A 23,949-nucleotide genomic window follows, 5' to 3' on the forward strand; every position below is an offset into this window, starting at 1 on the left:
GCAACTACCGACGATGACAGTCGGGTGGGAGCACATGTTGCGAGAGGTCAGGGACGTGCGCAAGAGATGCTCCTACTCCTCGTCACTTCTTTCTACAGCAATCACCGAGGTGATTGCAAAAAGACAATAGTAGCGTGTACTCATCCAACGATGCAGAAGTTGAACGTGCACTTGGCTAACTTGCTGCTGCTAAAGTTCCCCCATTTCCATGTAGTTGACTTTGCACATTTCAGAGAACTTATGGCTTGCTCCCAGGTGGAAAGTCTTTATTAGCCCTGCACACGTACGTTGAGCAGAAGGTGGGCCAGTCCTTGGGCCTCTTGGTGTCTGGTAGAGTTCATGCCAGTGCTGACGTGTGGAGTTGTAACTATGATCAAGGATTATATATGTCGTTCAAAGCCCACTGGGAAAATGTGGTTCCTGACCAGATTTCTGTGCCAATGTACTCCTCTGCCTCCTCATTCTCTACCTTGTCCCCACCCTCCCCTCTAGGCGCAGTTCACAGTGGTCCTGCAGCATATCACCTATACAAAGCTAGGCGCTGTCACACGGTTGTGCAGCTGGTCAGCCTTGGTGAACAGAGCCACACTGGGAGAGGAGAAGAAATCGAACACTGGCTGTCTTCTTGCCAACTGGATATAGGAACCATGGTTACTGATAACGGGGAGAACATTTTGTCTGTGCTGCGTCATGGAGGGCTGACCCATGCACGCTACGTGGCACACATCTTAATTCTCGTCATCACCCTCAAGTCATCCACTGATCTCCAAGAGCTGTTAAAAATGTCCAGGAAACTGTGCTTGCACTTCAATCATTCTTACCTTGGAAAACACGTGCCCCTTAGGCTGTAAAGGCAAAATGCACTTTCCCAACATCTGATATGCGATGTTTCCACCTGTTGGAACTCCACGCTCCATATGTTAGACCACCTGTATGAGGAAGACGGTCAATGATTTCTTAATGCTACAGACTGATAGATCCACGTGTGTAATTTCCAGATTAGCCTGTGGCAGCTCATGCGTGACACGTGCATTTGCTCAGGCCCTTTGAGGAGGCTACTTTATTTGTCAGTTGGCAAAAGTATGGGATAAATGATGTAATTCCACTCCTTCGTGTCCTGGAAGGGATGCTGACAAATCTGATTGGTGAGGAGACAGAAGATGTGGCACCTCCATTTCACAGCCATCTGAGCCCTGGGGAGGAAGAAAACATAAACGCTCAGAAATTATATTCACAACTAGTTGGTTTATAAGCGAAAGAGGAGGAGCTGGAGGGTATTGACGAAGATGATGCAGATTACCCTGGCAGACCGTGGCAGTATGCAGATGGGGAGTCAGGGACGTCCACTGATTCCATTGCACAAATGGCCAGATGCATGCTGTCATGTTTGTGTAGTGACAGCCGCATTCAGGCTTCGGCAGGGAGGTGGCTACTGGCTATTTTCATTGTTAGACCCTGCACTGCCATGACAACTTCAGTCTGCAGTCTCTGATGAGCAGTTTTTTGCAGCCGCCTACTGAAGAAACCACCCAGCAGCAGGACATGCAGCAGAACCTCAACCAGTAGGTGGTGGCATACTTGGACTGCACCCTGTCGCCCATGATACAAGATTCCCTGGACTATTGGGAATGCAAACTTAGAGAACCCTTCATCTGGCAAAACATTGTGAACGAAGTGTCATGATCTGTACAGCGGCGCCCAGGGATCTCACTGCACTTACTATTATCCCTGGGAGCCGCTCCGTTCTCCCGCTATGCCCTCCGGTATGTTCGGTCACTTGGTTATAGTAGGAGGAGACTGCCCTTGTTCTCCTGGGCGTCTCCTTGTCCTAGGCTGTAGCGCTGGCCAATCGCAGCGCAGAGCTCACAGCCTGGGAGAAAAAAACCTCCCAGGCTGTGAGCTCTGCGAGGCGATTGGCCAGCGCTACAGCCTAGGAGGAGGAGACACCCAGCAGAACAAGGGCAGACTCCTCCTACTATACCCAAGTCCCCGAAGTCTCCGCCTGCTATAACCAAGTGACCGAACATACCAGAGGGCATAGCGGGAGAACGGAGCGGCTCCCAGGGATAATAGTAAGTGCAGTGAGATCCCTGGGCGCCGCTGTACAGATCATGATACTTAGTTCACAATGTTTTTCCAGGTGAAAGGTCCTCTTTAAGTGTGGCCACAACTGGTCGATTTTGCCATGAGCATGCTTTCCTACCCAGCCAGTAGTGTGGCATCAGAGCGGGTCTTCTGTGCGGTGGGCGGGGGGCATAGTTACCCCTTAGAGAACTCACCTTTCCTTCCAAAATGTTGAGACCAACCTTCATAAAGATGAATCGGGCATTGATCAACCTGGATTTCCTGATGCAACAGAATAGATCATTTTGCCACTAATGATCATACTGTAGTGTGCTGCCACACCGCAATATTCTGCAAAATTAGTAATTACTTCTGCCCATGTGCTGCTGCCACCCACCTGCTGCCTCTACTGCCATTCCTATAATGGGGCTTTTGTTTTTGGGTTATGCTACTACTGTGATCTGCCACCATCTTGTATTCCACTGCTGCTGTCCCCCTCCCCCTCACTTTGTCATAGGGAGTGGGGCAGAAAAATTATCCTGTATTTTGAGCCTTTTTCACATGGTCAGTATTTCATCAGTATGTGTAAGCCAAAAGGAGGAGTGGGTTCAAGTAATAGATGAGATGCCACACGCCGTGGAAACACTCAGACCGGCCATCCAGCTTGACAAAGGGCACCGAATTGGCCCGAAACGTTGCAAATAGCAATAAATGTCTTGAGATTGTGCCGAGATTATACCACTGGTAAATAAAGGTTGAACATAAAGCTACCCTGCTGACATTGGTGTGCTGTCTCTGAAACACTTATTTGATGCACTCTACTGTGATGTAGACAGCGAGAAATTACACCTGTAATACTGACAGCACAGTACCTACAGAACGGATTAACTATGAATGTGGGTGCACTAGAAGGTAATGCACAAGGCCGATACCCTCTCCCTGCAGTTTAACTTCCAAGCCTTCACACTGAGATTGGGCCATCAAGTGGGAAGAATATGATTAGGCAGAGTGGCCTGGGTATACCTGATTTATTGCAATTCATGACGAAATCAAAATTTTCTAAACTTTGCTCATCTCAAGTTATAACCAACTCCCTTTAATATCGTCAGTTAAGAGGCCTTTTAGAAATGGTTGTCTTAGTGTTTGATATCCCTGTCTTACAAGATGCTCTTTTATGAGCTGCTGTCTGTTGGTCTAGTGAGGACTGGAGTAAACCGTTTTTTGTCTTTTTATTGTAGGTCAGTGATGGCAGCAGTAGTCTTACATCTTTCAATTTTCCACCTGGTTCTTCAGCAGCTGAGTCACTTGAGAATACCTCCAAAAAGAATGAAAGTAAGATTTTACAGTTAATGTTCTTAAATGTTAGGAGTCCTTCTATAGCTATCAATCTTCACCGACTTCAAGTCCTTGTTCGTGGAAGCTTATGTCTACGGGTTGTCCACTTCCGTCAACGTTATAATTCTATGTGGCCAGTTTTGAATGTGGACATTTTAATCATAGCAAATGTTTTTTGGGTGGAATTTAATGACTGGTGATGGAAGGTGACATACTCTTTTATAAAAGTGGATTGTCATCTGTGTATTATTAGCACAAGTTCTGCTCTGGTAATATATTTAGATTGTTATGGTGTGATTTTATTTCTTGGCAGTAAGAGATTGTTTAGTGTTGTAAGTTATGTTTAATATAGAAGATTTGTAATCAAGAAGATATTTAGGTTAAATTGACTTTACCCAAGCATCGTAACCTTGTCACACGCGATAAAGTGTTTAGTGCTAATTGTTTAAAACAACAAAAACTGAAAAATGAGCTGACATTTTCTTCCAGCTTAAGTGGCTGGCAGTGCTTGTGGTGTGCAATTCTTCTTACGCAATTTTCTACTTAGAGGTCACCTTGTCTTCCCAACTTTTAGCAGCCTGGCTTTGTTCCAGATGCAGTATATCCATAGTTCTTTTCACGTCAACTTTGCGTTTTGTTTTCCTCTGCAGCTCCTGACATCCAAGGACTACGGACAGTTGAAATCATAAAGGTATCTTTATGTAGAAGATGCAATATCTGTGGAACATAACTATACACACAGTATCTCCTATATATCTATAATCTCTCTAGGCAATGTTCCTAAAAGATAAGCATTGTATCGGCATAGTTATAGGGGTCCAGATTTTGCTTTGGAGCCTTAAGCTCTACCTCTTAAAGGTAGGGTCACTAATGGTTTTTTTATGGCCGAATTTGTGGCCATTATAAGTGAAATTGAATGAATGTTTTTTATAGTCTACAAGGCCTTTATGGAGACTTAATAAATGACAAATGATTGCTACTGCAATTGTTCGCCCTCCATGTAGGTTTAATTACCGTTTTTCATCGTTTAATGTGCAGCTAAGGCCTGTATTAGACCAGCAGATAAGGCTGATGATTGTCGGGAAGGAAGCGTTCCTTCCCGGCAATTGCCTGCTTGTCAGTGGAGGAGACCTCTTCTGTTACATGCAACGATCTCTTCCAGAGTATGGGGAGGAGTGATCGCTAATGCCATCGCTCATCTCCATACAGAATCGTTATTTGCCAGCTGCAGAGTGTGATTAAACAGCATGATCTGCCACTAGCAAACAATTTTTTTTATTATTTTTTTGCCTTCTTAAAAATTGCGATGGCCCAATGAACAAGCATTCATTCAAAAGATTCTTAAAGGTGCTATTAAGGCTATTTTATGTAATACTGCCACCTAAGGCTACTTTCACACTAGCGGCAGGACTGATCCGACAGGCTGTTCATCTTGTCGGATCCGTCCTGCTGCTATTTTGCTGGACCGCCGCTCTGTCCCCATTGACTATATTGGGGACGGGGGCGCAGCACAGCAAAAGGCCGCCGGACTAAAAGTACTGCATGTCCGACTTTTTAGTCCGGCGGCCTCTCACCGTGAACTGCCGTGCTGAACTGGAGCTCCGCCCCCGTCCCCATTATAGTCAATGGGGATGGAGCGGTGGTCCGGCGGCACGGTGAAATAGCGGCAGGACGGATCCGACAGGGTGAACAGCCTGTCGGATCCGTCCTGCCGCTAATGTGAAAGTACCCTAAGGTGAACGTATTTTGTTTTCTTGGTATTAGGTTTAGGCTACTTTCACACTTGTGTTCGGGATTCCGCTTGTGAGTTCCATTTGAAGGCTCTCACAAACGGCCCCGAACGGATCCGTACTGCCCTAATGCATTCTGAGTGGATAAGAATCCGCTCAGAATGCATCAGTCTTGCTCCGTTTCGACTCCGTTCCGCTCAGGAGGCGGACACCCGAACGCTGCTTGCAGCGTTTTCGTGTCCGTCCGGCCGTGCGGAGTCAAACGGATCCGTCCAGACTTACAATGTAAGTCAATGGGGACGGATACGTTTGACGTTGACACAATATGGTGCAATTTCAAACGGATCCGTCCCCCATTGACTTTCAATGCAAAGTCAGGACTGATCCGTCTGACTAACAATTAGACTTTCAGAAATATAATGCAGACGGATCCGTTCTGAACGGATACCATCGTTTGCATTATAGGAGCGGATCCGTCTGTACAAATACCAGACGGATCCGCTCCGAACGCAAGTGTGAAAGTAGCCTAAGTAGGACACAGGTCACCAAGGTTATCCATACTAAGACTTATTTTTTCAGGGCCCTTCAGATTCCCTGGGTATCAGCATTGCTGGTGGAGTTGGCAGCCCTCTAGGAGATGTACCAATTTTTATAGCCATGATGCATGCAAATGGAGTTGTGGCCCAAACACAAAAACTAAGGGTATGTATAAATTCAACAACTCAATTGTCATTCAGTGACTTCTTAGCTGTTATCTATGTAATGATCAGTTCTGTATTCTGTACTTATGCCTGAGATGTGTGTCAAGAATACATAGTAATAGTTTTTGAGGTTTTGTGCTGTTACTGGTGCGATTTAGAATATTGTGTATTGGTGGGTTAAACACTGTCTATATAGCAGCCATTCATATCACTCCTTTTAGTATGTCATGTTGGCACAGCAATAAGAGATCTGTAGTTAGAAGCTGAGCATTGTTATGCGCTAATAGTAAAGCAAGGCCTGTTGGCTTCTGTGCGCCAAGTATTCGGCTCCAGGTGTTCAACACAGGATAAAAACTGGGAAGGAAAAATAGGCTTACACTATATATTAGTAAATGATTTGGCAATTTAGAGACTAAAGCTGCTAGAACACATGCAGACTTTATTTTACTTTATTTAATCAGTTGTTTTACTGCGGTTTTGGCGGTACCACTAACTTTGATCTTACGTTTATCGAGCTTTAAAAGGATATCACACAAGCAGAAGATTAAACATGAGGAGCATTGCCATGTGTCTGCATGTGAGCTGGCTTACTGAGGCATCTCATCTACTGACAGTACATTGATAAGTGGCAGATCTTAATGCATGTAAGATATTTTCCATAGTGTTTAAAAATCTCTTTAAAGAGAACCTGTCATCACAAATTGAAATGCAATGCATCTCATGGTAGCATCTTATAGGACAGGAGTTGCTGAGCAGATTAATATATACTCCCAGATGTCGGATTGGTGCAAAACTCTGCATGCAGTTATGTCTTTGGAAAATTTTTACATTTATTCCAGGTGTGGTCTGATTAGACACTGGGTCTTGCCACAAAAGGGCTTAAATAAGCTCTCAGAGGCTACTTTTGGGTAGTGTACTTCTTGGTGAGAGATCGTTGACTGCTAGACAAGTCTCTATGAAGCACTTGAAGACATTTTGCCCAATTAACGGACTTCGAGAGGGAGCGCCTTATTTGCCTTAAAGAAGCAGAATGGTCCTTTTGACAAATTGCCCTCTGTCTAGGCCGTTCTGTCCTAGTTGTTAGGAGGTGTTGGTATCAGTGGTTATGAGAAGGGACACATACACAGTGAACAGACTCTAGACAGACCACCAGTAGAGAGGATCGTTTGATCCGCTGACAAGCACAAGGAGCTCAGTTTTGTTGTCCACCATCCAGACACTGGTGGCACCTTCATTACACACCCCTATCTCTGCTCAGACCATTTCCAGGGCTTAACAGAAGAAAACTTGGTATCGAGGCACTAATTACATGTCCTGCTATTTACAGCCAGCCACCGTCAACTTTGTTTGCAGTGGTGTCGGGAACAAGAAACCTGGACTGCTATAGACTAGAACAGTATCCTCTTTGGCAACGAATCCAGGTTCTGTTTGGCATCCAACAGCAGTTGGGTTTGAATATAGAAGCCTCTTAGTGAGCGCTTTAATCCTGCCTCGAAGTGACACACTCCCCTAACTGCTAGTGTGATGATCTGGAGAGCCATCGCATACAACAGTTGGTCACCCCTAGTAGATATACGAGGATACTTTAAGACCTGCAGCCCGGTGTTCCATCTGGCAGTTCCAGCAGACAGTGCCTGGAATCAGCCGGACAAAAATCGCTATGTGTCCAATTCTCGGCATAGTTGCCAGGTAGAGGCCGGATCGCTGCTGGACCCCATTATGGTTAATGGGGTCCAGCAGGAAGGCGGTAGTGTCCAGCAGTGCCAGATCCAGAGAACTCAAACAGGCTGTTCTCTACAGGAACAGCTTGCTGGAGATCTGTTACAGATGTGAAACTAGCCTAGCAGCTCAGCAATGCGTGAGGACAACCTAGACATGTGCTGCCTATCATGGCAATGCTTCCAGCTAGCATCTTTTCAGCAGGATAATGCTCGCCCACACAAAGCAAGGGTTTTCCAGAAACTTCTCCACCAGATTCTAACGCTAGCTTGCCAGGTTTATTGTCATTTGAGCATTAATGGGACCTGCTGGGACTCAAGCTTTAGCAGTCTATGGCCTCATGCACACGACCCAGCTGCAACATCTATTTGCAAATGTGCGGCAGGATATCATATGGAAACTGTATGCCTCCATGCCCAACCATATCTCATTTTGTACATAGGCTAGAGGTGGCCTATCGGGGTACTAGAGCCCCCTTTCAGTTCTACAGTTTTTACTCTAATATTGTAATCCCTTACATATATCCCCATTACATTCACACATATAAAGTTTCATTCCAGTCCAACAACTCCTTCTTTGGACCTTATTTATTTTTGTCAATGAGTGTACGGTAGTTTTGGGGAAAAGAACTCGGCAGAGAATTAAAGAGGACCTTTCACCACTCCTGACATCTCTGGTTTAATAGCTATATGCATTCCCCATGTAATAACAACTCTGGAGCATCTATTCCTATGGCTCTATGTTGTATCATTCCTTTATTATTTCTACTAGAAGTTATCAATGAATTGCTAGCAGTCTGCAGTAAGGGTACAGAGGGGTGGTAACAAGCTGGGGGGGGGGGGGTATCCCTGCACAGACTCACTCTATCCAATCAGTGCTGCCATTTTCAGACTGTGCAGGTACCACCTCTCTGTACCCTTACTGAAGGCTAATAGCAATTCAGTCATAACCTCAAGTAGAAATAATAAAGGAATGGTATACAATAGAGCCATTAGAATAGATGCTCCAGAATTATTATGACATGGGTTATGCGTGAAGCTATTAAAACAGGCCCGTCAGGAGAGGCAAAAGAGTTTTCCGAGACTTTAATACTGATAACCTATACTCAGGATAGTTCATCAGTATCTGATCAGTGGGCGTCCAACACCCGAGACCCCCGCCGATCAGCTCTTTGGGAAGGCATCGGCTCTCTTGTGAGAGTCACGGCCTTCTCCGTTCTCACCAAGCACATCTCTGTAAATTTGTATAGTGGCTGTGCTTGGTACCGCAGCTCAGTCCTATTCACTTCTATGGGACTGACCTGCTCCTAGGCCATGTGACACATGAACGTATCATAATTGGCCTAGAGAAAGCAGCGAGAAGGCTGCAGCACTACTGTTTGTGCCAGTACCTTCTCAAACGGCTGACAAATGGGTGTTGGACCCCCACCGATCAAATATTGATGAACTATAGGTCTTGAGTAGTGTTGGGCAAAGCGAGCTTCGGATGCTTAATACAGAAGTCTCTTCGTTCAAAACTTCGGAATAATACTGTACAGAGATTAGTCTCCGTACAGTATTAGAATGTATGGGCTTCGATGAGCCGAAATAATCGGTTTTAAGTTTTAAAGTGCTTTTCCAAAAATCAACTACCGAAGGTATTCAACGAAGTCACACTCGACTTCGTGAATAACTTATTTCAACTCATCGAAGCCCATACATTCTAATACTGTACGGAGTATTAGAAAACCCTAATGTACACATTACACAAAAAACTATACATATTAATCTGCTCAGCTCCTCCTGCTGTGTAGCATGCTGCCTGCAGATTGCATGGCATATCATGGTGACGGGTCCTCTTTAGGCGTCATCTGAAGTCCATAAACTTCTACACAAATCAAGAAAAAGAAATATATAATGTTATCCGGTGTGAAAGTAATGGACCACAGCAGCGGTACCCTTAGGGGTTTATAAGGGTACTTCTACACAAATCAATATATTCTTTCGAGCGCAGCTAAAATTAAGGAGCATTGCTGCAAAAAGTCATTTTTGGACATTTTGAATAAATTAAAAGCCACTCGAGAAATGAGATGCGGCCAGTTTACTAAGCGGTGCAGCCCTCTTGATTCTGGCGTAAATTATAGTAAATGTGATAGCCCCACCCTTTCCTATAAGCGGTGCCCTCTTGAAAGAAATTCAGTTTGGGTAAGCTTTTGTAGACCTAACGTAAAGAGCAGATTCTACTTCTCGTCGCTGTACGTGTATGGGCATCCTAAGAAATCATAACTAAGACCCTTTTTTTCTAATGGACATCTGGAGGATGTAGTTAAGAATTTTACTCTGGGCCACATTCCTGCAAACTGTAGTAAACCATAACGTGTATGGAGGCCTGACATGACCCCCTAACATGAAATACCATCTGAAAGACTTATTAAAGAATAACTATGGCAAGCAATGTAATCATTTTTTATACTGAAGTTTACCTTTAGGTGGTCTTATCAACATAGTTTTTTTGGCAAGGTTTTAGCAAAAACGATTAAGCAAACTGTGGTTTGACCACCAGGTGGCAGTATAAACTCAGATTTCAGCAGCACTTTGTTGACCTCATTCTTTGTCCCATTTTTACTATGGCTTTGCAAAGATAAAACACTGAATTGTTTCCGGTTTTCTTTGAAGTCTTGACTTTTACAAGCGTGGGGAGGATCCTCCAACCAAAGCATCGCTAATCTTGTGTTTTTCTTTATATGTGTAGTTTCAGAATTCTGACACCTGTTTAAGAATGGTATGAGTAATCTTCAGAGAGAAACACATTGGAAGGAGATCTATCAGGAATAGTTAAACTGAGCTTAATTTCATACTTGACGTGTGTGTAAACTACTACAGATAAGACAATAATTGGGAGACACTGACAGTATTCTTATGGTTGGGAGTATGCAGTATATTATATGCAGTATGTCATATGTAGCACCCACGGCAATTCTATACCTTCTGCTGTGTATTACCAGGAAGTATTTTATTTTTTTTCCCTTCAATTATTCATTATTTTCCAGTTTTCTATATTACAAAAGTATTGAAAGTGCATACTGTACATCTGATCTACCTCATACATTTCATAGTACTGGAGCGGGGAGTATATCCTAAAGATGGCCATACACATTAGTCTAAAGCTGATCAAAATGGACAGCTTCCACCAAGTAGGTCGTTCATCAGATGAAATGTAATAAAGAACGATTGTTAGGGCGACACAAGTTATCGTCTGGAAGGAAGTCATACTTTCATTCAAAGAAAGGTCGTTATTTGAAAGAACATTTCCAGAAAGATGGTTCATCCTTCACCAGGAGACACTGAAGGAGTATGGCCAGTTTAAATGACGGTAACGGCCAATATGTAATGTGGATGGTTGGGTTGGCATAACGTTCATACAACAGTTGTTTAACCATCATCCTAAGGGCTCATTCAAATGACCGTATCTATTTTGCAGTCCGCTAATTGGGGATCCGAAAAACACAAATACCTGGCCATGTGCGTTCTGCATTTTGCCAGCCCTAGGATAGAAATGCCTATTTTTGCCCACGGACAAGAATAGGACATGTTCTGTCTATTTTTTTTTTCATGGCCACAGAATAGAAGTACACAAGCGGACACCACGTGGTGTGCTGTCCCCATCTTTTGCGGCCCTATTGAAACTAATGGGTCTGCATCCGTTCCGCTATTTTGATTAGAATGTGGACACATATGGTCGTCTGAGCCCTAATGGGTATGGCCACATTAATATACTAATAGAAATCGCATATATATCACAAAAGGCTTGTGGGAAGCTCACCAGAATAGAGCACGACCTGCTATCATCCCGTAGCTAATAGTAATAAGAAATACAAAAAATGGTCGGCTCACAAGAAGTCAAATATAACTTATTTAATCCTCACTAATAAAAATAACAATAATCCTTATGGATCAATCGTATGTAGACAGAAGCAATATATATTACCAATGTAAAATGACAAATATAACAACATAAAATATCTAAAATAATCACGGTCCCTCCTTTGTAATGAGCTCACAATATGATATGGTGACTGCAAAACTTTATATCCCAAGTTATAATTCCCTATGCAAAGTCATCCAGATTTTGAACAAAGACACAAGCTTGTGCTGCTTTCTGGTTGAGTCCAGTATGCTTATGCGATTAATTTGGTGCGTTTGGTAGTTGTCAGTAACCGGCTTAGTATAGTATATGGAAGTTCACTCACTCGCATATGCGCCACATGGACATCCCATATATATATCGATGTTGTATAAATGAAGTGCACTTCTTATCGGGTCCTCTGTTTGTATGTAAGCTACCCACCGGCGGCTCCAAAGATGTTCTTTCACATATGGCGGCACTTCACGCCTGCGCAGTGTGAGTTTCCGGACGCTGACGTCCTCCACAAGTGTTCCTCGCTACTATCGAGACTCCACGCACGCGTGCTTGGATTTTGCAGTCGCCAAGTTGTATCAAGTTGGTTTCTTTTTTCTGTACTTAGTAGCCCTCTGGATTCGCTGGTATAGACTTATAGCACAGGGTCTTTAAAGGATGCAGTCACTCTTCTCACCAGATGCGTTTCAAAACCGCAAAGGTTTCTTCCTCAGTGGCAAAAGGACCCTTTTGCCACTGAGTATACTTAATATACTACCAGCATATTGAGCAGCACTGTACGCAGATTGTCATCACTCACACTGGACAGTCCACTCACTGCCTGCCCAGAATTCTGGGCTGATAGCTTTTTTTTTTTCCCCCATTGGAAATGCTTTTAGTGAATCCACATTGCAAATCTGCAACAAATTCTCCATGTCTGAATGTGGCCTAACAGAACACATGCAGGGCAGAGGGGTGGATCAGATATAGACATCCACTTTAGTGATATTTGAGAAATTCCTTCGAGCTGTACCTGCTGAACAGTGCATATGGCTGGCTCATTCCACCACATCAGCCTAACCCTTGTTAGAGCATGTTCAAAAACATTTGTTGCAGATGCCGCTTATTTAGACATAGTGAAAGCCTGCACTAGTCCGGTTTCCTCCACACCCGTAGACCTAGAGAGGAGCAGCAGCATGCATGCTCAACCAACACTCCATTCCGACTCCTCCTTGCCACAGTCATACAGCTGGGAGTGGAGGAAAGGGGACCATGGTCATCAGTGGAGGTCCCACCCATCTAAGGTTACTTTCATGTCTGTGGCATGTATTCCGGCAGAGAGCAGCCTGCCTGAATTCTCTGCATCCGGCACTGCCTGACGCTGCCGGAATGCCCGCCGGCCCCATTAACTGTAATGGATGGCCGATTCCCAGCATTCTCTGCTGGATCGCAGTGCCACAGATGTTGAAGTAGCCTAACCTTTGTGATTTATTTTTTGGGTGGAATACCCTTGGTTTCTTTGTAAGCTATTATTGTTAATGAAATGCCATACAAAAAGTTACCACTGGGAAAACAGAGGGTGACATGCAGTCCTCTCACTATATTTGCCCAGCACTGTGTGAATGAAGTCTCTAGTAATACTCAAGTATATTTTGTTACTCTGGTGACCTGAGACAGTGAGCGGCACTCTTTGTCCTTCTTTGTAACCTTTTTTTTTTATATCTTTTCTTACACAAAGGTTGGTGACAGGATTGTTAGTATTTGTGGGACATCGACTGAAGGAATAACTCACTCTCAGGCTGTCAGCCTCCTGAAGAATGCCACGGGCACAATCGAGCTGCAGGTAATACTGTTCAGTATTGTTTGATGCCAGCCATGCAGCTCAGGTTAATCTATTGTCAACATAAACCCTGCTTCCTCGTGTATTAACAATGGCGCCACATAAGCCTTTACTTTTTAAATATTAGACTAAGACTAAAAAGATTTCAGAAACTTGCTCCACAGTCTTAAAGAACTTTATTTTAAAATGTTCTAAATGGCCTAAAAATGATTTTTGTAATATACCTTATTAATCAATTATACTATTTTCCTACTCAAATAGGCACCCAAAGTCCTGGGGGCTATCGCGTCTGAAAATCATTATTCTAGTGCAGCGCTGACATGTCGGTGCTATTCTGGAGTACGTATTTCACTGGGGGCCACAGAACGCTGCACAGATCGCTTCTCCTGCCTGTGCGACCCTCAAGTTTGGCTAAATTGTGGCACAGCACATCGTACAGATACCCTGTACAGATGTGCTATGCCAGGATTTTGCAGAGCAGGTTCCTGGCTGAGCACTCCCCGCACTGCTTAAGGCTCGCTATAGCACATTTGCTACTCTTTTACCGATGTGACATGGAGAGCCTTGAGCTGGTTAAAAAAACAACTGCACACTAGGCACATCAGTAAGGCCGTTTTACTTGATCCAATATTTGACACTACCAAAGCTTGTTCCCGATCTTTGGCTTGTCTATTGGCTAATTGCCATATGTTTTAATGTCTAAAAATCATCTTCGCCATCTTCCTCCCTCATTACACAAATACACATTACCAATCAAGTTTATACAGCTTGGAGTTGGAAAATGTGCATAACTTGGAGGGCACAATCTCTCCCTGGGGAGAGAGCGCCTCAATTGGCGTGGGGAGACTTACAGGCCATTAATGCTGGCTTAGTTAATATCCGAGTCATGTCTCAAGGCCTATTTAACCCCCTCCGGACCGCCTAACGCACATGTGCGGTCCGGAGGTGGCAGCGCTGCGCACAGTCACGCATATACGCGTCATCTCGCGAGACGCGAGATGACGCGAATATGCGCGCGCGCATGCGCAGTTCGCGCCGGCATTTCGCACAGGAGTATTTCGTCAGCAACCTGCCAGCCAATGATCGTGGCTGGCAGGTTGCTGATTTTTAAAAAAGCCAATCAAAGTGCCAGATATCAGATCATATTAGTAAATATGATCTGTTATATGGCTGCCTGCTCCTCTGCTGGTTCTTTTCGTCGGTTGGATCCAGCAGAGGAGCAGGCTTCACAGTGAGTACACCAAACACTACACTATAGCCCCTGATCACCCCCCTGAACCCCAATTAACCCTTTGATCACCCCTTTGATCACCCCTGTCAATCACAAGTGAAAAGAAAAAAGTGATCAGTGCAAACTGTCACTTTTTTTTTTCACTGTTATTGACCGTTAGGTTTTAGGTATAGTTTAGGTCCCTTGGTTAGGTAGTTAGCGATCAGTTAGCGCCCAGCCCACCGCACCGCAGTCCGTTATTCGCTGATTAGCGTATCGCTAATCAGCATTTGTACTTTTATAGTATCTGGAAGTGATCAAAACTGATCACGGTCAGATCTATAATTGTACTAGTGTCACTTTAGTTCGCCCTCCACCCAAAACGCAGTGTTTGCCCGATCAGGCCTGATCGGTCGCCCACACGTGCGTTCGCCCACACCCGCCCCACCGCAGTGACAAAAAAAATTTTTTTTTTGATCACTGCACATTCACTTTACACGCACTGCGGCGATAAAAAAATCAGTTTTGATATTTTTTATCAACCGCAGCGGCCTCCGGTACTTCGCTAGCCTCCCCTTTGTAAGACAGGCTTGCTTTTTTTTTCTTGGGTAGTCTCAGGGAATACCCCTAAATTTAGTTGCCCACATGTCTAACAGGGGGTATTCTTCTGAAGAGGCCTACAGGCTTCTGACCCAGTCGGATGAGGAGTGGGAACCCTCATCTGATGAATCCAGCGGGTCAGAATACGAACCTGTAGAAAGCAGTGGCTCTCTGACCCAAAGTTCGGACGAGGAGGCTGAGGTCCCTGATACCACCAGGCGTACCCGGCCCCGTGTCGCTAGACCGCAGGTTGCGCAGGATCCGCTTCAAGAGCAGCAGAGTGAGGCTGGTGCTGTCGGATTACATGGTGAGGCATACACCAGCAGCGCAGCCCTCCCTGGACCTAGTACCAGCACTGCCGTACAACCTGGTGAAGTAGCGAGCACCAGAAGGGCAGTTGAAGCTGGTACGGTGGCACGTGCAGTAGTGACCCCGTCGCAGCCACCGCAAAGACGTGCCCGTAGAGCCCCTAGAATCCCAGAGGTGCTGGCAAACCCTGATTGGCAGTCCCCAACTTCAGCCGCACCTGTAGTTTTCCCTTTCACTGCCCAGTCTGGAGTTCGGGTTGAGACAGCTCAGATCGGTTCGGCCCTGGGATTTTTTGAGCTGTTCTTGACTGCGGAGCTTTTAGACATAGTTGTGGCCGAAACAAACAGGTATGCCACACAATTTATCACCGCTAACCCGGGAAGCTTTTATGCCCAGCCTTTCCGGTGGAAACCAGTCCAAGTTTCCGAAATTAAAACTTTTCTGGGCCTCCTTCTCAACATGGGCCTGACAAAAAAAGCATGAATTGCGGTCATATTGGTCCACGAACCCGATTCATCACATGCCCATGTTCTCTGCTGCTATGTCCAGGGCACGTTTTGAGGCCATCCTGCGGTTCCTGCACTTTAGTGACAACACCGCCTCCCGTCCCAGGGGCCACCCTGCTTTTGACCGGCTCCACAAAATTCGGCCCCTCATAGACCATTTCAACCAGAAATTTGCAGATATTTATACCCCAGAGCAAAACATCTGCATAGACGAGTCCCTGATACATTTTACCGGGCGCCTTGGCTTCAAACAATACATCCCAAGCAAGCGCGCCCGGTATGGGGTCAAATTGTATAAGCTCTGTGAAAGGGCCACAGGCTATACCCACAAATTTCGTGTCTATGAGGGAAAAGATCAGACCCTGGAGCCGGTCGGTTGCCCTGACTACCTGGGGAGCAGTGGGAAGACAGTTTGGGACTTGGTGTCACCCTTATTCGGCAAGGGGTACCATCTTTATGTGGACAATTTTTACACAAGTGTGGCCCTCTTTAGGCATTTGTTTCTAGAACGGATTGGCGCCTGTGGTACCGCGCGAACTAGTCACGCGGGCTTCCCCCAACGGCTCGTTACCACCCGTCTTGCAAGGGGGCAGAGGGCCGCACTGTGTAACGAAGAACTGCTCGCGGTGAAATGGAGAGACAAGCGTGACGTTTACATGCTCTCCTCCATTCACGCAGACACGACAATACAAATTGAGCGAGCAACCCGTGTCATTGAAAAGCCCCTCTCAGTCCATGACTATAACCTCCACATGGGAGGGGTGGACTTCAATGACCAGATGTTGTCTCCGTATTTAGTTTCCCGACGCACCAGACGCTGGTATAAGAAGGTGTCTGTATATTTAATTCAATTGGCTCTGTACAATAGTTTTGTTCTCTACAGTAAGGCTGGGAGAACTGGATCCTTCCTCAAATTTCAGGAAGAGATCATCGAGAACCTCCTGTATCCAGGAGGTTCCGTGGCCCCAACCACCAGTGTAGTTAGCCGTCTACACGAGCGACATTTCCCCAATGTCGTTCCTGGTACCTCAACCCAACAGTCACCCCGAAAAAGATGTTGTGTCTGTAGCAGGAGTGGAATAAGGCGCGACACCCGCTATTTCTGTCCTGACTGTCCGGACCACCCTGCCCTATGCTTTGGAGAGTGTTTCCGGAAGTACCACTCACAGGTACACTATTAGCATAGGGATCATCTCACCAGGACAGGCACACAGGGCTATTAGGGCCCATTCACTCACTGCTGCTGCAAACGTCTCCTTTCACATGGGACAAAGTGCATAACGCACTTCGCCACATCTTTGGGCGATTTGCGCTTTGCACATTGACCCATGGGGAAGGAGAGGTTTGTTCTATAAAGGTAAAAAAACAAAAAAAAAAAACACACCAGTAAGCAAACACGTTAATGTTCAGTTAAAAAAGTTAAAGTTTATATGTTCTGTTGCAAAGTTAATAAAATTATTGCGTTGCGGCCTGGTTTTTTCTTTTTTTTACCTTCCAGGTGGATCAACCGATCGACCAGCTGCAGCACCGATGTGCATTCTGACAGAAGCATTGCGCTGCTGTCAGATTACACGCAAGTCGGTGTATGCGTCGCTGCAAGACGGGATTTTCTCCTCTGCAGTAACAGATATGTTTGCTGAGGCATATGAGCTGAGGAGGAGGCGGCGTTCCTATGCTTTGGCAAACACTTTGTGTATATATATATATATATATATATATATATATATAAAAAAAAAAAAAAAAAAATCCCGGCAATGATTTATTCATCCACATCGATTGATGTGAATGGAGAAATCTGGTTTGCCAGGGCATACGAGCTAAGTGGGTATGGATGTAGGGCGGAGCTCCTATGTCCTGGCAGACGCCTTTCCCCTCCATTTTTTTTTTTGGCAGAGATTTTTTCATCCACATTGATCGATGCGAATGAAGAAATCTGTGCCGTTCATTTTTTTCTTTCAGCCCAGAGGCTGAACGGAAAAAAAAATCTCATTACCTGTATGCTCAATATAAGGAGAATAGCAGAAACTCCTAATGCTGGCCATACATGTAATGATTGCGGAGACCCTCAAATGCCAGGGCAGTACAAACACCCCACAACTGACCCCATTTTGGAAAGAAGACACCCCAAGGTATTTGCTGAGGGGCATATTGAGTCCATGAAAGATTTAAATTTTTGTCCTAAGTTAGCGGAAAGTGAGACTTTGTGAGAAAAAAAAAAAAAAAATCAATTTCCGCTAACTTATGAAAAAAAAAAAAAATTCTATGAACTTGCCAGGCCCCTCATTGGATACCTTGGGGTGTCTTCTTTCCAAAGTGGGGTCACATGTGGGGTATTTATACTGCCCTGGCTTTTTAGGGGCCCTAAAGCGTGAGAAGAAGTCTGGGATCCAAATGTCTAAAAATGCCCTCCTAAAAGGAATTTGGGCCCCTTTGCGCATCTAGGCTGCAAAAAAGTGTCACACATCTGGTATCGCCGTACTCAGGAGAAGTTGGGCAATGTGTTTTGGGTGTCATTTTACATATACCCATGCTGGGTGAGATAAACATCTTGATCAAATGCCAACTTTGTATAAAAAAATTGGAAAAGTTGTCTTTTGCCAGGATATTTCTCTCACCCAGCATGGGTCGATGTAAAATGACACCCCAAAACACATTCCCCAACTTCTCCTGAGTACGGCGATACCAGATGTGTGACACTTTTTTGCAGACAAGGTGGGCAAAGGGGCACATATTCCAAAGTGCACCTTTCGGATTTCGCAGGCCATTTTTTACACATTTTGATTGCAAAGTACTTCTCACACATTTGGGCCCCTAAATTGCCAGGGCAGTATAACTACCCCACAAGTGACCCCATTTTGGAAAGAAGACACCCCAAGGTATTCCGTGAGGGGCATGGCGAGTTCCTAGAATTTTTTATTTTTTTGTCGCAAGTTAGTGGAATATGAGACTTTGTAAGGAAAAAAGAGAAAAAAAAAAAAAAATCATCATTTTCCGCTAACTTGTGACAAAAAAAAAAAAATTCTAGGAACTCGCAGTGCCCCTCACGGAATACCTTGGGGTGTCTTCTTTCCAAAATGGGGTCACTTGTGGGGTAGTTATACTGCCCTGGCAATTTAGGGGCCCAAATGTGTGAGAAGTACCTTGCAATCAAAATGTGTAAAAAATGGCCTGCAAAATCTGAAAGGTGCACTTTGGAATATGTGCCCCCTTGCCCACCTTGGCAGCAAAAAAGTGTGACACATCTGGTATCGCCGTACTCAGGAGAAGTTGGGGAATGTGTTTTGGGGTGTCATTTTACATATACCCATGCTGGATGAGAGAAATATCTTGGCAAAAGACAACTTTTCCCTTTTTTTTATACAAAGTTGGCATTTGACCAAGATATTTTTCTCACCCAGCATGGGTATATGTAAAATGACACCCCAAAACACATTCCCCAACTTCTCCTGAGTACGGCGATACCAGATGTGTCACACTTTTTTGCTGCCAAGGTGGGCAAAGGGGCACATATTCCAAAGTGCACCTTTTGGATTTCACCGGTCATTTTTTACACATTTTTATTGCAAAGTACTTCTCACACATTTGGGCCCCTAAATTGCCAGGGCAGTATAACTACCCCACAAGTGACCCCATTTTGGAAAGAAGACACCCCAAGGTATTCTGTGAGGGGCATGGTGAGTTCCTAGAATTTTTTATTTTTTGTCGCAAGTTAGTGGAATATGAGACTTTGTAAGAAAAAATAAAAAAAATAAAATCATCATCATTTTCCGCTAACTTGTGACAAAAAATAAAAAGTTCGATGAACTCACTATGCCCATCAGCGAATACCTTAGGGTGTCTACTTTCCGAAATGGGGTCATTTGTGGGGTTTTTCTACTGTTTGGGCATTGTAGAACCTCAGGAATCATGACAGGTGCTCAGAAAGTCAGAGCTGTTTCAAAAAGCGGAAATTCACATTTTTGTACCATAGTTTGTAAATGCTATAACTTTTACCCAAACCATTTTTTTTTTGCCCAAAATTTTTTTTTTTATCAAAGACATGTAGAACAATAAATTTGGCGAAAAATTTATATATGGATGTCGTTTTTTTTGCAAAATTTTACAGCTGAAAGTGAAAAATGTCATTTTTTTGCAAAAAAATCGTTACATTTTGATTAATAACAAAAAAGTAAAAATGTCAGCAGCAATGAAATACCACCAAATGAAAGCTCTATTAGTGAGAAGAAAAGGAGGTCAAATTCATTTGTATGGTAAGTTGCATGACCGAGCGATAAACGGTGAAAGTAGTGTAGTGCAGAAGTGTAAAAAGTGCTCTGGTCATGAAGGGGGTTTCACCTAGCTGGGCTGAAGTGGTTAAAGGATTGAACATTGACTTATAGGATAGCTGCCTTACATCTGGTGGTATTAGAGGCAGAACTTGTTAAGAGCTCATTTACATCAATTTCTTTCCAATTACAGTTGTGTTCAAAATAATAGCAGTGTTTAAAAAAAGTGAATAAAGCTCAAAATCCTTCTAACAGCTTTTATTTCCATACACACAAATGCATTGGGAACACTACACATTATATTCCAAATCAAAACATGAAGAAAAATATATAAAATTTGTGTTGTTCCTCAAATTTTTTTTTAAGAAAAGTGAATATTAGACTGTTCAAAAATATAGCAGTGTTTGTATTCTTCTTTACAAACTCAAACATTCAATATATAAACTGAAATTATTTTGAAGATGTTGCTTTGAATCACTGAACCAATATTTAGTTGTATAACCACTGTTTCTGAGAACTGCTGTACATCTGTGTTGTATGGAGTCAACCAACTTCTGGCACCTGTGACCAGGTATTCCAGCCCAGGATGATTGGACTACATTCCACAGTTCTTCTCTATTTCTTGGTTTTGCCTCAGAAACTGCATTTTTGATGTCACCCACAAATTTTCTATTGGATTAAGATCCGGGGATTGGGCCGGCCACTCCATAACGTCAATCTTGTTAGTCTGGAACCAAGATGTTGCACGTTTACTGGTGTGTTTGTGGTCGTTGTCTTGTTGGAACACCCATTTCAAGGGCATTCCCTCTTCAGCATAAGGCACCATGACCTCTTCAAGTATTCCGATGTATTCAAACTGATCCATGATCCCTGGTATGAGATAAATAGGCCCAACATCGTAGCATGAGAAACATCCCCATATCATGATGCTTGTGCCACCATGCTTAACTGTCTTCACAGTGTACTGTGGCTTGAATTCAGTGGTTGGGGGTCGTCTGACAAACTGTCTCCGGCCAATAGACCCAAAAAGAACAATCTTACTTTCATCATTCCACAAAATGTCTCTTTAGGCCAGTCAATGTGCTCTTTGGCAAATTGTAACCTCTTCAGCACATGTCTTTTTTTCAACAGTGGGACTTCACATAGGTATCTTCTAATTGTAACAGTACTCACAGGTAACTTTAGACCTTCTTTGATCTTCCTGGAGCTGAGTCCTTGCCATTTTGGCTATTCTTCTATCCATTCGAATGGTAGTTTTTTCGCTTTCTTCTACGTCTTTCAGGTTTTGGTTGCCATTTTAAAGCATTTGCGATCATTTTAGCTGAGCAGCCTATCATTTTCTGCACTTCTTTATATGTTTTCCCCTCTCCAATCAACTATTTAATCAAGGTACGCTGTTCTTCTGAACAATGTCTGGAACGACCCATTTTCCTCAGAATTTCAGAGAAATGCACTGTAACCAGCATGTACAACATTTGTTGCCTTCCTTCATTAAATAAGGGGAATAATTGCCATCTGTTTTAAAAAGAATGAATGACCTCACTCATTGAACTCCACACTGCTATTATTTTGAACATGCCCCTTTTAATAAGTGATTGAATTGCACAGAATCAGCAGCATGCATTTCATGATTGTTGGGTCTGTTGGATTTATATTACTCTACTACACCTGCTAGTAAATTATTTGCCATGTAGAAATATCATTTCTACCAAAAACAGTGATTGATCAGGTTAGTGATGTTTGACTGCTATTATTCTGAACACAACTGTATATAGTAAAAAAAAAATACTCACTTGCTTAATAATTGTGCACACAGTATAAATGGTGGCACAACAACTTTTAAGGCCAAGAAGCATAGTGCTATTTTATTGCTGTCAAAATGAAACTTATCAGAGCTTTTTATAACTTATAAGAACATTATAACACAATGGGGATAAAACATGACCAATAAATGTAAGCCAAAGCCATGAAACCAAAGTAAACTTGACATGACGTGAAAAGTAAACTGCTTATAGAATATGTGATAATGCACTTGTGCGTTCTCCAGTCAATCATTGAAGGTTTCATTCTATTCATTAAATTCAACTTAAATGGGAAGTAAGGAAAATGTGAACCCTAGAAAACAGATTGTTTATTTCACATCTCAGGTTGTGGCCGGGGGAGATGTGAGCGTGGTCACTGGTCACCAACAGGAACATGTGGGCACAGCAGTTAGCTTTTCTGGACTTGCTTCAAGCAGCATATTGCAAGATGATTTGGGGTAGGTATTATCTGACACAGGACACTCATATTCTACTTCCATACTCTAGCATTTGTTAAAATCTATCATCTTAGCCTACTTTCACACTAGTGTTTTTTGCGGATCCGTCATGGATCTGAAAAAACGCTTCTGTTACAATAATACAACCGCATGCATCCGTCATGAACGGATCCGGTTGTATTATGTCTTCTATGACGGATGGATTACATGTAATGTCTTAAAATACGTGAACTCTTCTTGACATATACTCAAAAGGAGGCCAGTACCATCAGGCAGTGTCTTCTTAACCCCTCAGTAGAATAGTTATGCAATAACATACATTGAATTTATTGCCCTGACATTTTATTTTAATGTTCTAGTTGTATGCGAGGTGACCTCCTTACATACCTTACTGTCTGTGGTTCAGATTATTTAGGATTTTTTTTCCATTGCTACATAAATCCATACAACCAGATCATAAAGTTTACATCTGGACCAATGTAGAGGTGAGGTTTAGATGTAGCTGTTCCAGCAATTTAACCTGTTAGGATTTGCATCTGAAAACCTAATTGCAACTTTATTTACTTCGGTTTCCTCTGATACTGATTTTTTTATATTTTTTTATCTAAGTTAGTCTACCTGCGCATTGTGTGGATTACGCATCATTTTTCTACATGGATTTTTGTGTAGGAAATCTGCAACGTGATACAGTACCAGCAAAGTTAAAAGGGGTTGTCCGAGTTTAGAGCTGATCTCTACATCTCTTTTTTATCCAGGCAGCCCATCTGAGTGGAGCTTCGGAGCATTTCATGCTCTGATGCTCTCCCTTTCTCTGTGCTGATTCGCGCAGGGCAAGGACTTTTTCATTAGATCCAGTGACATACCGGGTCCCTGCTTGGTGGAGGCTTCCGCCTAGCAGTGGGCCTGGTGATGTCACCGGCACTGATGAGCGGGCGTTAGCGCTGCCCTAGCCTGTAAAACAGACTAGGGCAGCGCTAAAGTCCTCCCATTAGTGTCGGTGACATCACTGGCAACACTGCTAGGTGGAAGCCTCCGCCTAGCAGTGAACAAATGTTAACAAAAAAGCCCTTGCCCTGCGTGATACAGCTGAACCAGTGAAAATGTGCTAGAGTTTTTAGAGTACAGGTCATCTCAATGCGACATTACACAAACAAGGAACTATAAGTAAGTTCTCAAGTATTCAACCTCTTTAGTGTACATTTTAGCAGATGTAGAACTAAACACTGCAATGTACATAGTATTCTTGCATAGGGTATACATGATGTGTTGAACCTAACCATCCTAATTCTAATGTGTACATTCCTATTAGGCCTCCTCAGTACAAGACAATCATTCTCGAGAGAGGACCAGACGGACTGGGCTTCAGTATTGTCGGGGGTCATGGGAGTCCACATGGTGACCTCCCCATTTATGTGAAGACTGTTTTTAGCAAGGTAAACAGAAAACCATCCCTAATACTGTGTACATTAGGGTCACAGCCTCTATATTTTTCTTGTGTAAAAACCTAGTGCGTGAGCCACTGGGGGAGATTTAT

General features: G+C 43.6%; 1 protein-coding gene across 6 annotated transcripts in view; it reads left to right on the forward strand.

Annotated features, from left to right (window-relative positions):
- The window catches only part of MPDZ (multiple PDZ domain crumbs cell polarity complex component), a 171,741-nt gene that overhangs the window by 140,969 nt on the left and 6,823 nt on the right, over nt 1-23,949 (forward strand). For all 6 annotated transcript variants that reach the window (XM_044272308.1, XM_044272325.1, XM_044272334.1 and 3 more), the window contains 6 exons: nt 3,303-3,396; nt 4,050-4,090; nt 5,709-5,831; nt 13,164-13,268; nt 22,303-22,415; nt 23,725-23,848. In XM_044272308.1, the coding sequence (XP_044128243.1) occupies nt 3,303-3,396; nt 4,050-4,090; nt 5,709-5,831; nt 13,164-13,268; nt 22,303-22,415; nt 23,725-23,848 (600 nt within the window). The remainder of the gene's footprint in view (nt 1-3,302; nt 3,397-4,049; nt 4,091-5,708; nt 5,832-13,163; nt 13,269-22,302; nt 22,416-23,724; nt 23,849-23,949) is intronic.

The sequence above is a fragment of the Bufo gargarizans genome, chromosome 1 (assembly GCF_014858855.1).
Source record: "Bufo gargarizans isolate SCDJY-AF-19 chromosome 1, ASM1485885v1, whole genome shotgun sequence".
Classification (NCBI taxonomy): Eukaryota; Metazoa; Chordata; class Amphibia; order Anura; family Bufonidae; genus Bufo; species Bufo gargarizans.